This window comes from Passer montanus, unplaced genomic scaffold (genome assembly GCF_014805655.1).
Source record: "Passer montanus isolate IOZ18808 unplaced genomic scaffold, ASM1480565v1 scaffold16, whole genome shotgun sequence".
NCBI lineage: Eukaryota > Metazoa > Chordata > Aves > Passeriformes > Passeridae > Passer > Passer montanus.
The window spans coordinates 3,364,315-3,380,319 of record NW_024363160.1 but is presented as its reverse complement, the minus strand read 5'-3'; the positions used below and the strand labels follow the sequence as shown (position 1 = coordinate 3,380,319).

The following is a 16,005-nucleotide window of genomic DNA, read 5'->3' as shown; positions in this document are numbered from 1 at the left end:
GTCAGATTTGCATTTGTGCTTTTTGTGTATTTATGGCCCAAATTAAACATGCCTTAAGGAGACTTTTATTTCGGTTATGTAAATGCTTGTGGAACAAGGTGTTCCAGGTTGTGGTGAGCTTTTTCATATGCTGGCCCTTTTGCTTGCTTTTCTGTGGGTATGAGAAAGGTAGAAGGGCAAACATAGGTGGATGGATAGGTGCTGGTTCTGAAGAGAAAGGAATTGTTCGTCCCTTTTTCTTCATCTCTGGAAGAAGGAAGGTTCTATGCAGCGTGTTTGGGAAAAGGGAGGCCTCGTGTGGCCAGGCCTGGGAACGGCGCTGTCGGCCTGGAGGGGTCCCGGCCGCAGGCACCCGCTCCTTCAGCGGAACCAGGGCTATAAACATGGACATCGGGGTGGTATTTATCAGGGAATCATAGAATGGCCTAGGGTGGAAGGGACCTTACAGATCATCCACTTCCAACACCCCTGCCATGGGCAGGGACACCTTCACTAGGCCAGGTTGTTCAGAGCCACTTCCAATGTGGCCTTAACATTTCTTGGGATAGAGAGCCACAGCTTCTCTGGGCAACCTGTTCCAGTGCCTCACCACCCTCACAGTAAAGAATCTCATCCTAATATCTAATCTACTTTCTTTCAGTTTGAAGCCATTCCCCCTTGTCCTATCACCCCAAGCTCTTGTAAAAAGTCCCTCTTAGTCTTTCCAGTAGACTCCCTTCAGGTACTCAAGGCCACAGTTTGGCAACCTGTAAGCCTTCTTTTTCCAGGGTGAACAATCCTAATCCTCCTAGCGTTTCCTCATAGGAGAGGTGCTCCATCCCCCAAATCATCTGGTCCTCTGGACCTGCTCCAACTGGTCAGTATTTTTCTGTATTTCACAGCAATATGGATGACTAGGTTAGGAGGAAGGATCGCCTGTATGTGATTGCAGCTGTTTGGTCCTTCTTTCTTTATTGTGTTATAAGATAGATACATTTCCTTGCCTTTCTAGACATGTAAACCACGTAAAAAAATCAAACACAGAAGTCCATGTGTGATATTAAATAAATTAACTGTACCAAGAGAAGCAGGATAGTGGTCTATATGGTAATTGATGAAATGACAACACAACATTTTGATTAAAAGGCAAAATGAACAAAAAAAAATAAAGCAAAGTAGACACCTGAAAGAGTGCCTAGTTCATGTAAATTTAAAACAGTTCTTTCCCTTGAGTTACTGTAAAATCCAGTTGTGAGGAGCAGCTGTACAGCAGCCTAGGCAGGGATCTATGAAATTATCCATTTATTGGTGAGTCACAGGTTAAAGCCCTTGTGCATGGGACAATGTTCCAGCACTCTTACCTTAGACATGTATCTTAAAGAGAAGTAAATCCAGCCATAAGGCCATCAACTGCATTCTTGCGGTCAGTTCTAAGCACATTCTCCAACTTTTTGAAGAATAACAATCAAATTAAATTCCCCCAAATGTGGGATTTACCATCAGTAACACTGATTGATATCAGCTGGGATTTGTGAGAAGCCTCTCACCAGGCATAACCTTCTGAAGAGATTATTTTGGCTTGTGACTCTAGCAGGGAGTGGTCTCTGAGGAAGGCGTGGGCCTGCCCTTGTGCCCACTCCCATGATCAGGGAGTACAGGGCTGGAAGCTGGCTTTTTGTTTCTTTCCTTTTTATTTATGGACTCTAGCAGGGAGTGGTCTCTGAGGAAGGCGTGGGCCTGCCCTTGTGCCCACTCCCATGATCAGTACAGGGATGGAAGCTGGCTTTTTGTTTCTTCCTTTTTATTTATAAAGTTTGTCCATTACCTTGTCTCAGTGACTTAAATCCATTCTCTTGCTCAACATTAGTAAAAATTTCCCTTAATGTTCTTGTTATTGGGATACAGCTCTCAAGGTACTAGGTTCAGGTCTTTAAGATACTGATCATGAGGTTCACCTGTTACCCAGAAATGGCACGTGGGACTGAGTTATCAGGCTTACCTGAAAGAGTTGCCTTTTCTGGGAACTGAGCAGTCAGAATGAAGATAACAATACTCTGCACTCTGTAATCTCACTGTGCTTTTTAACTCTGCTAAAATCTGCCTGCTGTTGCTGATCGTGTCTAATGTATGATCAGCAATCACATTTCTAAACTATCTCCAGTGTAAGATACAGAAGAGGCATTTCCTGATGATGTAAGCCATTGTTCACTATCAAATACTTTTCCAAAAGGTCCTTGCTTCACACAGGGAAAATGAAAAAAGCCCTGCAAAACTGTTAGATTTTCTAATTTTGCCTAGAAAAAAATAATAATTAAGAAACTTTCTCTCTTGAGAGTGTAAAAAGTTATTTGAAAGCTTTGTTTCTTCTTGTTATGACTCATTTTGCAATTGAGGATATATGCCTGCAAGGTCCAATTCAGGATGACTTATGGGTGGGTTTTTTTGGTGTTTTTTGGTTGTATTTTTTGTTGGTTGCCTTTTTTTTTGGGGGGGGGGTGGGTGTTTTGTTTTGTCTTGTTTGTTTTCATTTTTCCCCAAGCGTGTGTTGATGATGTCCCTGAAATTCATACTGGAAACACTGGTTAAAAAAAAAAAAAGAAATTTTTTTTGTTTTTTTTTTTTTTTTTTTTTTTTTTTTTGCCGGGGGGGGGGGGGTGTGTTTTGTTTTGTCTTGTTTGTTTTGATTTTTCCCCAATCGTGTGTTGATGATGTCCCTTAAATTCATACTGGAAACACTGGTTAAAAAGAAAAAAGAAAAAAAAAACACACCAAAAAAAAAAAAAAAAAAAACACAAAAAAAATAAAACCAAAAAAACCAAAAACCAAAACCCAAATAAATATAAAAGGCTAAATCCTGCCATGTGACCTTCCCTACTTGCGCATCCATCTTCCTGCGCTTCCTTAGGGGATGCTGCAGACGGTTTTGCAGGCGGTTTCCCCTTCGGAAGGGCTGTCCTCCGAGCAGTGAGGGCTGTTCCCCGCATCCCCCGGCTATTCCCTTCGGGTAATTTCCAAGAGCGGCTCGGCCGCCGCTCCGCGCCCGCGCTTCCTGCCCCGCCCAGCGCCGCGGGCCGAGCCGAGCCGAGCCGGGCATGGCGCCGCTGGTGCTGTACCACTGGACGCAGTCCTTTTCCTCGCAGAAGGTGAGGGGTAGGCGGGGGAGCGGGCCCTGGATCGCCGCCTCCAGCCGTGCCCACAGCCCCTGCGCGCCCGCGGCGGCATCGGGGCGGGAGGGGTGGAGGATGGAGGGATGGGGAATGGAGGGATGGAGGGAGCGGCCGTGGGTGCGCCAAGGCAGGGCCGGCAGAGCGGCCCGGCCGGGGATGCCGGTCGGTCGGGGATGCTACCCGGCCGGGGATGCCGCCCGGCCGGGGATGCTGCCCGGCCGGGGATGCGGCCCGGCCGGGGATGCTGCCCGGCCGGGGATGCTGCCCGGGTGACCCCGGCGGTGCCGTTCCAGGTGCGGCTGGCAATAGCCGAGAAGGCGCTGAAGTGCGAGGAGCGCGATGTGAACCTGCCGCTGAGCGAGCACAACGAGCCGTGGTTCATGCGCTTGAGCTCCTCTGGAGAAGTACCCGTCCTGATCCATGGAGAAAACATAATTTGTGAGGCAACGCAGATTATTGATTACCTTGAAGCAACGTTTGTAGATGGTAATCCCACAGGCATTTCAGTACTTGGTTCTTCCCCTCACCCCGTAAACTGCAGCAATGCTGGGAGCAGCTCTGTGTCATTGCAGGACTCTTCATTCAGGGCAGAATATGTTTATAGTCTCACAAGTAAAAGGGCTTCTTAATAGCTAGCAGTCTGGGTTGAAAACATATTCCTCTAAAATGAGCTGAAGGCTTTCCAGTACCTTCATGAGTGAACCTTTATAAGTAAAACCTACCACTGTCCTCCTTAGCCGTTCAGGAAGGATGGAGAGGCCAGGAATGGCAGCAGCACTAAGTTAGCTGCACTAACCCTGATGTGACACATGAAAAATAACACACTGAACAGTGCTGCATGACTGCCTTTGTTGAGCAGTTCCAGATTCTCTGTGAGATAAGAAGAAACATGCTTAATTTCAGAAAAATCTTCTGTAGAACGATGGAAGTAGAACGAGCTAATTTTTTTGGAACCAAAATGGAATGAAGAGTTAAAAGAGCAGGAAGAGAAGCCTTGGAAGTGATCATGTGCAGGGTTTTGAAGTTCTTTGTGCTTGTACTTTAAAAAAAACCAAACACCAACCAAAAAAATTTGCCTCAATTTTTGAAGGAAATGCAAAGCTGTATTTTGTATAGGTCTGAAGGTGGCTGCATTTTGTATTTCAGAGATTTAGCACTGCAATTTCTGAGGCATGAAGAAAACTTCATTGTTGAGTGAACATAATTTGTGCTGTCTTTTAGTCAAAAAAGGAGTTGGGCCCATGTAGATCAAGGGTAGGGTAAAACTCATTGATGTTCAGGAATGCTTCCAGCCCTTTGTGTAGGATTCCTGTGCTGTAATTTTTACACCATTGCAGGAGCAGTAATGTTTCAGCTATAACAATTTCCTGGAAACTCAGCTGTCCCCAGCTGTGAGAGCATTATGGGGTTGTATGTTATGGTCACCCATTCCTAGATGTATGTAACAGAGCTGAAAATGGTTTCCTGATTTGAAAACTTCTTAAATACATGTTTGTATGGGTTGCTGCATAGGAATCGGAATTATAAAACATTTTTAAATGAACTACAAATATACATTTCTCTGAACTGCAATCACACTATTGAGTTATGCTGGGGAATAAGTGAAGCTTTCTTACCTGTGGCTGTGTCACCTGTACCAGCTGGACATGATTGAGTGAACTTTGGTCAATTAGATGATTCTTCTTTTCTTAACTTTATTTTTAACTTTGTTTTGCAGAAGAAGTACCAAGATTAATGCCAGAAGAGGGTAGCATGTATTATCCAAGGGTGCAACACTACAGGGAGCTCTTAGACTCCTTGCCTATGGATGCCTACACGCATGGCTGCATCCTGCACCCTGAGTTAACCGTGGACTCCATGATTCCAGCCTATGCTACCAGCAGGATCCGTAGTATGTACTGGTGTAGCTCTGAATGTCTCTGACTTAGTAGGTTGCTGCATTACATTCATCTTCTTTCTTAAGTCCAGCTTAAACACAAAATACTGAGCACAGATGATTAATTTTAGTTGCAGTCCTTGATGATTTGTGCATATACTTTTTATTGATTGTGTATTGTTGGGATTTGGAAATGGGAAAGAGGAAATGTTGTTTTTGAGGTGTCTGTGGAGATAATTTTTTTGTAGCACAGCTACCTTTTAACTGATGCCTTTATGTTTCCTTCAATGTATTACGAAAGAAATAAGTAGTTCTAGGACAAGTATCAACTCCTGACAGCACGTCTGGATGATGATTCCCTGTTTACTATTATATTCTGAGATCTCTGATTTTTTTTTTGTCAGTGTCAGTGGTTTATATAGTGTTGATTTCTTTTTGTATGATATTTTAGAATGTAGAACAAAGTCAAATACTGCAGAGTCTTTGAAATGTAATACATCTATACTGTTAGTAAGTCCATGATATCATAAATGGTGATATTGTGTTAGCTTGAGAAATCATATTTCCAACAAAATGTCTTATCGTCCTCCTTAAAATTTCTGGTAACACACTATTATGTTGTTAGAAGTGAAGGCACGCATTTAATTTTCCATATTGTTGCATAGTTGTTGTTACTGAAGTAACACAGAATTACAGGATCATAAAATCATAGAACCATATGGCCTAGGTTAGAAGGGACCTTAAAGATCATCCAGTTTCAACATCTTCCACTAGATCAAGCTGTTCCAAGCCCCATCCAGCCTGGCCTTGGACACTTCTAGGGATAGGGAGTCCACAGCTTCTCTGGGCAATCTGTTCCAGGGCCTCACCACCCTCACAGGAAATAATTTCTTCTCCATATCTAATCTCAATCTACTTCCTTCAGTTTAAAGCCACTCCCCCTTGTCCAAGAACACAAATTATTCTCTTACATCAGTGCATTGTCTGGTTTGGTGGTTTTGATTTTTTTTTTTCCCCCCAAACATGGATGCTAACTATTTACTGAACAATTGTGCTTTACTCATAGGCATTATGGCTAGTTTTTCTGTTTTCACATGGTAATAATCAGTGCTTTTATTACAGTTCCCCTTACAACATTGTCCTCTGTTTTTTTTTGCTGTATGTATTTTTCTGCTCTAGCTTCTAGTTGGTGTAAATTGTTCTCAATTTGCACATGTTCATACTGGCAGAGCTAACATTATTGCTCTTCTAAATTGGGATGTTTTCTTATCTTTTCATGCTTAAAGCATAGCCTACATTTTTTGATTTGAAGCATTTTTTTGAAAAGCCTGTGAATGTTTCTCTAACAATTCCTTTGCATGTTCAAACTTCTCCTGGTTGGAGATGGTTTCATTTTCAGCTTGAAACACCTGTTTGTTTTCAGACTGCTAGATATAATAAGACATGAGCCAATTGTGTATTATGTTTATGCATACCAAATCCAAGTAAGTAATTAATTGCATATGTAAAATTTTAGTTGTATGAGTACATCCTTCAATTTCTTCATACACTGTATTGAAGGATGGCTTTCACAGTCATGTTGAAAGGAATATATAAAAAAGTGAGTTTGTTATTCTCTAGAAAGAATTTTATCGGTTTAACTTATCAGACTTAATTGTAACTAAACTTTATTATCAAGTGCAAATGAGAGGTGATTCATGCTCTATAATTATTCTTTTGTTCTTGGTTTATGATTAGAAATATTTATTTTTAGAAGATTTATAAATCACTGTACTTTGGTATTCTAGGTTTATAAGTATGGCATTTTCAAGCAAAGCCCCATTTTAAGGAAAAGGCTATAGATGCATAGTGGAAATCAGTAAAATTAACTTAAACTTTTCACATCTTTCCTTCTTAAAATCATGTAATGAATGTTCTTCTATGACGTGCACACAGTTCTTAAGGAACATTTCCAAAAGGATCACAGACTCTGGCATCAGATTTTAGCTAAATACAAACACATAGGCTCCATATTCAGTGGCATTTAGGCTTTTGCTGTGAAATTATGCCTATGGCCTACAGTGACAAGAAATCTCAGTGTGGGATTATCAGCACTGTCATATTGCAAACTGATGAGCTGAAGGTGTGGTGGGTCAATTTAAAAAGCATTTAAGTTTTTCAAAACATGATATACTTAAATCCTAAGCTGGTGCAGATGCTGTATTGAAGCAACCCTTCCAATTTCCTGGGTATGATACTTGTACACAGGCAATTGATCAGTTTCTTTGGATTGCATTATGAGTATGTTTGGCTATCTAATATTTGTCATTCCTTTTTTTGTCTACCTCGGTGTTGTTTTGGTGGTTTTTTTTTTTTTTTTTTTTTTTTTTTTTTTTTTAATTAGGTCAAATAAGTAACACAGAATCAGAATTGAAGAAACTTGCAGAAGAAAATCCAGACCTTCAAGATGCCTATATAGCAAAACAGAAGCGCCTTAAGGTAACAAACCCCTTTGTTTGTGTCCCTTTATTATGAGCTTGTTAGTGTTAGATTTTTTGGTCACAATATAAACATTTGTTTCACTTGTCATTACCAGTAATGTCATGCAGTGGTTTAACCCTTCAAGGCATGAAACAGTCTGTCCTCAGATCAGCTACACACTTCAAGTGTGTGCTGAAGTACTGGACTGGTCCCACTGACTTCAGAGGTAAGTACACATCAGTGGTAGTGTTGGGCTGTTGAGCACCCTGCAGGGGTAGGCAAATCTTAATATCTGGCATCTCTCAAGTTTTCTTCTGTTTTCTGAATTGTCACCAGTATCCATGTGGTATCCATCTGACTATGTGGAGAAAATAATCACATTTTATGAATAAACACTGTAGTATCCTAAGTATAAGCTTCTCTGATAAAAGTATAAACTCTGTATGATGATTAAAACACTAACCTGTATGTCTATTTAGTCTAAACTACTGGATCATGATAATATAAAATACCTAAAGAAAATACTGGATGAACTGGAAAAAGTTTTGGATCAGGTTGAGACTGAATTGCAGCGGCGAAATGAAGAAACACCAGGTAAGGAATTTTTCTTGCTAAGTCCTGTTAATATTTCTGTTTGAGGACACTGAGTAAACTTGTTGACAGCACCATTATAAAACAATTTTTAATGTCAGGTTTGATACTTTTAGTATATATTGATCTATACATCGCAGAAGGGATCAATACTGTTTTAAATACTAGCTTACTTTAGTGTTCCAGTTAATGAGTTCTCACTGTCTCATGAGAGTGCTTGATCACATTTTCAGCAAAATGAGTATAATTAGCTGCAGATTTTTTTAGTATTTTTATAAAAAATATCAGGAAAAAAATTAACTACAGAATGTTGATGTTATAGGTGTAGGCTTCAGTTCATTATTAAGATCACAACCTTAATGTTTAATACAGGTTTATTATAGTCTTGTGCAGATACTCTGCTGATATTTATGTTATATGCAGAATAAGAAATCTGAATAATTGCTCGAATCATTAGGCAACCCTCTTCCCTCACCCTCTTGGAAAGCAATCCTGTTTAGCTGTTTCCACCCAAATGAAAGGCAAATTTTTCACAGAACCACAGAATCATCAATGCTGAAAGAGACTTCCAAGATGATCTAGTCTGACTGTCAATCCAGCACCATCAAAACCACTCCTAAACCATATCCTGCTGTCTGCTGCCCTGGGCAACATATTCCAATGCCTGACCCCTCTTTCAGTGAAAAACATTTCTAATATCTAATCTGAGCCTTGTCTGGATCAACTTGGGGCCATTTCCTCTCATCCTGTTAGAAAGGACTGATCCAAATACTGAGCCCTGGGGAACCCCACTAGTGACCAGCCACCAACTGGATGCAACTCCATTCACCACCACTCCCTGGGCCGGGACATCCATCCAGTTTTTCACTCAATGAAGAATGTACACACCCAAGCCAGTTTGTCCAGGAGAATGCTCTGGGAGACAGGTCAAAAGCTTTACAGGTATCTAGATAATATGCACAGCCTTTTCCTCATCCAGTGAATGTGTCACTGGTCATGGAACGAGGTCAGGTTGGCCAAACAGGACCTGCCTTTGTAAACTCATGCTGGCTGGGCCTGTTCCCCTGGTTGTCCTGCACATGCCTTGTAGTGACACTCAGGACAATCTGCTCCATGGTGTTTCCCAGTATCAAGGTCAGGATGAGGGGTCTGTAGTTTCCTGGATCCTTCTTCTGACCCTTCTTGTAGATGGGTACTATATTTGCTAATTTCCAGGTGACAGAGACTTCTGTGGTTAATCAGGATTGCTAGTAAATATTATAAATAATTGGCAAATTTTTGGCAGCTACCCTCTTACTCTTGGGCACATTCCATCTTGACCCATAGACTTGTGGGTATTTAACTGGCATGACAGGTCACTAACCATTTTCTTCTGGGTTGTAGGGTCTTCACTCAGCTCCCCATCACCAACTTCCGGCTCTGGGAGCTGGATAGCCTGATAACCAGGGGTTTTGGTGTTAAAGACTGAGGCAAGGAAGGCATTAAGTACTTCAGACTTTTCCTCATCACCCACTACGTTTCCCCCTCCATCCAGCAAAAGATTGAGACTCTTTAGCCCTCCTTTTGCTGTCAATGTATTTACTGAAGCTTTTTTTGTTGTCTTTAACTTCAGTGACCAAATTAAGTTCCAGTTTGGCTTTCTTTCTAATTTTCTCCTGCATAATCCCATTACATCCTTGTAGTTACCCCCATCCTTCCAGAGGTGAGACACAGTCTTTTTTACGCTGAGTTCCACCCTAAGTTCCCTGTTCAACCAGGCTGGTCTTTGTCTCTGACAGCCACCCCCATCCTTCCAGAGGTGAGACACAGTCTTTTTTTACGCTGAGTTTCACCCTAAGTTCCCTGTTTAACCAGGCTGGTCTTTGTCTCTGACAGCATATGGGGACAACCTGTTGCTGTACCTTTAAGAATTCCTCCTTAAATCTTGCCAGTTTTTCCTGTACTACTTTGCCTTTCAGGGCTCCCAAGGAACTCTGTCAATCAGTCTCCTAAGCAGTCCAAAGTCTGCCTGGCAGAGGTCCAAGGTGGCAGTTCTGCTGGTGCTTCTCCTTACTTCACCCAGAACTAAAAACTCCATCATTTCATGGTTGCTGTGCCCAAGATGGCCACTGACCACCACATCACCCATGAGTCCTTCTCCAGTTGAGAGTAAGTTTTCTTCCATACACTCCAGGAATCTCCTGCTCTTCCCCACTGTGTTGTATTTTCAGCAGGCATCTGGCAGACTGAAGTCCCCCACAAGTACAAGGGCTGAAAATTGAGAGACTTCTGCCAGCCTCCTGTAGAGTGTATCATCTGCCTCTTTGTGGTGGCTGGCCGGTCTGTAACACACTCCTACAAGGACATCTGCAATGCTGACCTGCCCCCTGATCTATACCCACAGGCACCTGACCGTATCAGCATCCTAAATTCTGTTTAAATGGGATTAGTCTTCTGCTTATTCACAGTGTGGTTCAACTCCCAGTGGTGCTAATAGGAGTCCTTCCCCTGACTTCACTGGAAACTGCATGAAGCATCAGTCAATATCAACTGCATCTGCTCAAATCAATAACTTTTTGCATTTAGCTCTATAAATAGCTGTTGTAATAATTACTGGTTACTATCACAACTGTAGGTTTGAACCAGCAGTTGAAAATCTAGATTAAATTTTCTACTGACTCAACAGTGAAAGTCACAGAAAATATTTTAACTCATGTAGGACAGAAGGATTTTGTTTAGCAAATTATGTCTGCCACCATTTTCAGCAACCCCTTTCCTTTCTCTGCTAAGTAGCCTTTCCAAGGACTGAACTGATACAATATTGATGAGTTTATGAAAGCTTCTGGGATTGCAGGATTGTGTGAAACACGGGACTATTGCCTCTTGGAATTTTGTCTGAGGTATTCCCACTTTGGAGGTTTGTGATCTGTACTTCTCCAGGTCCTGTTCAAACTCAGAGCTCCTGCTTCTCTTGCAATTGCTTGAATCCCTCAACTACTACTGCTGCCACTGCAGATATCTTTCTTTCACATAGAATAGATTCTTTGGTCTTTTCCATCATCTTATTTAATGCACTGGATGAATTCCCAGGTATCCTTTCAGCAACTTAGGATACACTCCTTTTCTACAGAGGCCTTTTTTCCAGACCTGTGTAGCCAGTTAAAATGGACTAGTACCAGCTTTGTGCCAAACTGTTGCTTTTCTGTGGTGGAAAATGTGTTGGAAAGGAGATTGAAAAATTTCTGTGTTTCTAGAGAGGTGCTGCTGAGTGTTCGTGCCAGCATTTTTCCATGCCTGCTACGTGGGACGAAGTGCAAAAGTTACAAATGAGACGGGAGCAGCACAGTCCTCTCTATTCAAGATCTAGGCTAGAGCAGAGTACTTATGCTGGCAGCTGTGATAGCTGTGCTGGCTATCAAGTTTCATATCCTGGGTTTCAAAAGCTCTTGGTATAGTCAGTACATGTCAGCCCTTTCAGGTGGTGGTGGTTCAGATCACTGACAGCAAAGTGTGATGCTGCCTGGCAGTGCCTGCTCTGAGCCATCCCAGAAAGATTCACCTCTTTCCTTTGACTGGAGAGGGTACCTGGGGTCTCCATCTGTGCTCCTGACTAGTGGAGAGCAGTGTGAATATTTGTCATATTTCTAAACATCTCAGTGTAAAACCCCCATAATTTGGGGTATAAGAGACACAAAAGGGACAGGCAGTCAAGTTCTGTCATCTTAATGTGCTGATATGTTTGGTGCAAGTCAGTCATCTGATCCATTTCTTTTTGGCTTGAAAGCCTCCAACAAGTTAGCTGGAGTTAGTTCTTGAGTGAATGCTCAATGAATAGAGCTAAGTGACACAGGCAAGATGATAAATTCTTCAGACAAGAGGTAGCTTTTTCAGTAAAAGCTAAACTGCCTTCCTCCTTTCCAATCCTGTTTAATTTAATCCAGATTTGAGAAATCTAGTTGAGGAAAATAAGTGTTTACTGTGACTTTTAATTTATGAACCTGGAATGTGGATTTTTTTTTCCTTAACAAATATAGGCCAGTCTGCTGGGCCTAAGACTTTACAAGATTGTGCAAAGAATGGACAGGGATTAGGAAAATATTTGTTGATTAAAGTCATATTTTAGCTGAAATGTTGTTGCTCTTTATTAGACGGTACTTTGAAGTAGCACTAAACTAAATGTGCTTATATTCCATTAGTTCCTAATGCTTTATGTTTTATCTCTGCTTAGAAGATGGAAATCAGCCTTGGCTCTGTGGTGATTTCTTCAGTCTGGCAGATGTGTCACTTGCTGTCACGTTACATCGCCTGAAGTTTCTGGGATTAGCAAGAAGAAACTGGGGAAATGGAAAGCGGCCCAACTTAGAGGCTTATTATGAGCGTGTTGTGAAGAGAAAAGCATTTTACAAAGTTTTGGGACACGTCAACAATATATTAATCTCAGCTGTCCTGCCAACAGCATTCCGTGTGGCCAAGAAAAGGGCTCCCAGGGTTCTAGGCACCACCCTGCTGGTCAGCATGCTGGCAGGGGTGGGTTATCTTGCTTTCCTGTGTCTTCGGAAGAGATTTGCCAACATGGTGCTATCGATTAGAACCAGGCAAAATTATTTTTAGACCTTGCCTGTCCCTGGTGGTGAGTGGAGGGCATCTCTGCCCCCCAGGAAAATATCTTCAATAAAATATAAACGTAGAAGAACGATTATGTCTGTGAATTAGAACACTGCTACAGAGTAATCATCTCCTGCTGCTGTTTAATTGGGTTGGCAATGCTGAGATATTTTCAAAAATATGTGTTGGGGGGATGACAAAGGAAAGAAGAGACGTACTTTTCAGCCAAGGGCCTATAACTGTGACAGTGCTTCGTTAAAGTGGTTATTGTCTCAGTATCTGACCTAATTAAAATGCTTGAATGCTTTTATTTAATAGATATGCAGCAATGTGACAGCTTTTCACTGTAGATGAAATGCATTATTGTGCAGAAACCAGCATTGTTAAAATACTGAAAATAGCTCTTACTTTAAATGCTCAGAGTAAGGTTAATCGGAACATTGTGCCTGTTGTATACAGGAGCAAGTTTCTCTGTACTGATCATTGTCTGTTGATTTGCAGTTGGACCTTTAGGAATGTGTTAAAAAGTAATCCTGTAAAGCCACTTTTGTCAGTGTATGTTCATGCAGCAGTACAGGAAAAGACCTGAAACAGGTAAAAACATCAGTGATTTGTGTACCACACAAATGAAATACTCCAGAGGCACCACTGGACAACAGATACTACAATTTTGCTGAAATACAAATGGAAGCAAAACACCTGACACCTGTCTTTTGAAAGCCTTTCTGGCTCAGCCTCAAACTCTGGCAGAATGAAATCAAACTATCTTGGTGCACATTTGCTGCTTTCTTTGGGGTGGCTCGGTACAGTTGCCTCTGTGTGAGTGTCCCATGTACCCTTTTGTGTTTCACTCTGAGCACTGGCTATTTTTGCACACTATTTTTGCACACTTCTTGGCAACATTAGCAATTGCACGTCTCTATAAAATGCTTGCCCACAACGTGCCACAGCCAACTAGAAAACATACGCAGAATAATGCCTTTTTGTATAAGTAATTAAAAATAGTTCACTCTGTCATTCTGGTTAGGTAGCCTGGATTGAAGGTAAAGCTGTAATTTGGCAATCTGTTCACTTATGGATAAGGGTTTTGTTGATGGTAAGTGAAAAATACAGAGAGTTTGGACATGATTTGTACTGCTGATTTTTTGCAAAACTGCTCTCTTGTAGCATGGAGGAAAGGTGTAGAAAAACAATTTGATTACTTCTACCACTCAACAGGTGCTGTGAGTTTTATTAGTTTTGAACTGATCTCTCATTTCAATAAGAAATGTACATTTACCTGAAGGTAGACTTTGAATCATTTTGCATCAAAAAAAGCATTTGGGAAGGGCTGAAAATTCTCATGACAGTTTAGTAAGACTTTTGTATGCTTGATGAATGTTTGAAAGCCTCAGAGTTTTATTTACAAGTTGTACATAGATGCAACAAACAAAACATAGCTTTAGGTGTTTGCCTGACAACAATCAGTGCTAACAGGCCTAAGTACATTTTAGGTCCAGTGCTGGTGGCTGTGGTCTCTCTGCACAATTGCATTTAGGTGTCAAGAAGATCATCTCAAGTTTGCTGGAGAGAACTGAGGCAGTTTCTGTCTGGGCAGTCTCACCATCTAACACATATCAATCTGGATAAAATTATTGGATATTCCTGCTTATTATTTCATACTGTGCTAGTTGTCTAGCAAAAGTAGACCTAAATCTCATTACTCCTTTCAGTAATAAGAAACATCTTACCTAGGAAACAATGTCCTTTTTTATTTGTAAAAAAGACAGTTTTATATAATTCTATTTCATGATCCAGTGGTTCTCAAGAACTTGTTGAATTAAATGTGCTCTATTTGGAAAAGCTTTATTCTCTCTAGAGTGGGTTTAATCTAACAATACTATTAATGTACTGGCAGCTTTAACTGAGTTTGTTGTTTGTGTGTTACAGTTCATCTGCATTTACTTGCAGCTATCAAATTTCACTAAGTTAATAAACACAGAGTAAGACCTGTAACTTAATGCTTCCCTGGCATGTATTTCTGTCAGACCACCTGTAAAATGTAATTTGATCAAGTCACAGTAAAATTAAATATATATGGCTTGGTCTTCTTTAGAGTGAAGTGACCACCAGATGTCAGTGGTCCTCCAGGACTCTGCTCTGGCATGCCAGAGTAGGAAAACTACTTTTCACAGAACAAAAGTTTGTGATCTCAGCATAAGAGGGTTGTGAGCACCCTCATTGCATTAGCAGTCTCTCCAGAGCTCTGGAAACAACTGCATGGTTCTACCGCAGGTTTGTTCTCCGACACCTGCCACTTATGCTTGTGTAGTTTCTATATTGGGTAAATGAGAAGCCAAAGTTGAAATAATATTTCACGTGAAAATGAATGTTACTGAACAGTGATTAAACTTGTCATCTGCAAGAATGAGCTTGGATAAAACTTTTACTGCGGAAAAGTTTGGATCCCTGGTTTGATTCATGTCTGTTAGTTCAGCTGTTTGGTATCCTACTTATTTTCACTGCCCTGAAGTACTCTGTGCATTGATTTCTGTACAGGTGGCAGCAAAAGGCTTATCCATGATTAAATTCCTCAAAATAGGATGAGATTTAGAAGCACACATGCTGCATTTGGCTCTTTGTGCAGGATAGCTTTTGTGCTTGCAAAGTTTCTTTTCAGCCTGGCTTATTTTCTTTCTGGTAGCTCTGTATATTATTTGGATTGGGTACTGAAACAATCTTCTAGTTTTCATTTACTCCTTGCTCTCATATCATGTGTCAGATGTATTTCATATCTTTAGGTGGGACCCATGCAATAAACATCAATTCTAAGTCCACATTCTAGTCTGGTTTATATCTTCTGTGCCAGTAAAACAAAGCACATTTGAGAATTACATAGTATTGCTGTAAGGACTCTGATGCTATTAAAGGAGAAAATCCCTTGAACACTTTTTAAACCAGTTTACAGATTGACTTCAATATATATTGTAACAGCAGTAACAATGATGTTTTCTTTGTCTGTCTGAGCTGTATATGTATGAGGACCAACAGAAGCTATTTGATAAAGAAAAAAAAAGTGAAAAAAAAAGTTTAAAAAATAAGAAGGGCAAACAGTTTTTTTTACTGTCTATTAATCTATATAAAAAAAAAATCCAATCCCACCTCGCTTCTTACTCTGTTCATGATTCATTGTTGAGCTACAGCAGCTGGGGCTCCTTTCTGTAAGGGGCAAGCATATAAGCTGTTCACACTGACATTGTCCTTGGCAAGATTAAATGTGTGTTAGTCTGGCCATAAACTAAGTCCCCCTTCTTTTTTCTTGCACTGTAGGAGTCTGTATTGGGCCTCCTTCCTTGTTAAGCAGAGAAA

The 16,005-nt window shown here is 40.9% G+C and overlaps 1 protein-coding gene across 1 annotated transcript; it reads left to right on the top strand.

Annotated features, from left to right (window-relative positions):
• The first annotated feature begins 2,781 nt into the window (after positions 1-2,781).
• GDAP1 (ganglioside induced differentiation associated protein 1) lies at positions 2,782-15,473 on the top strand. The gene is made up of 6 exons (XM_039703009.1): positions 2,782-3,122; positions 3,440-3,632; positions 4,864-5,037; positions 7,406-7,500; positions 7,962-8,076; positions 12,281-15,473. The coding sequence occupies exons 1-6, from the start codon at positions 3,072-3,074 to the stop codon at positions 12,661-12,663; spliced, it is 1,011 nt and encodes a 336-aa protein (XP_039558943.1). The 5' UTR covers positions 2,782-3,071; the 3' UTR covers positions 12,664-15,473.
• The last annotated feature ends 532 nt before the right edge of the window (positions 15,474-16,005 follow it).

Coding starts and splice junctions, on each gene's coding strand:
- GDAP1 (XM_039703009.1), top strand. CDS start 3,072: ATGGCGCCGCTGGTGCTGTACCACTGGACGCAGTCCTTTTCCTCGCAG. Junction 3,123..3,439: donor AGTCCTTTTCCTCGCAGAAG/GTGAGGGGTAGG, acceptor GTGCCGTTCCAG/GTGCGGCTGGCAATAGCCGA. Junction 3,633..4,863: donor TGAAGCAACGTTTGTAGATG/GTAATCCCACAG, acceptor TTTGTTTTGCAG/AAGAAGTACCAAGATTAATG.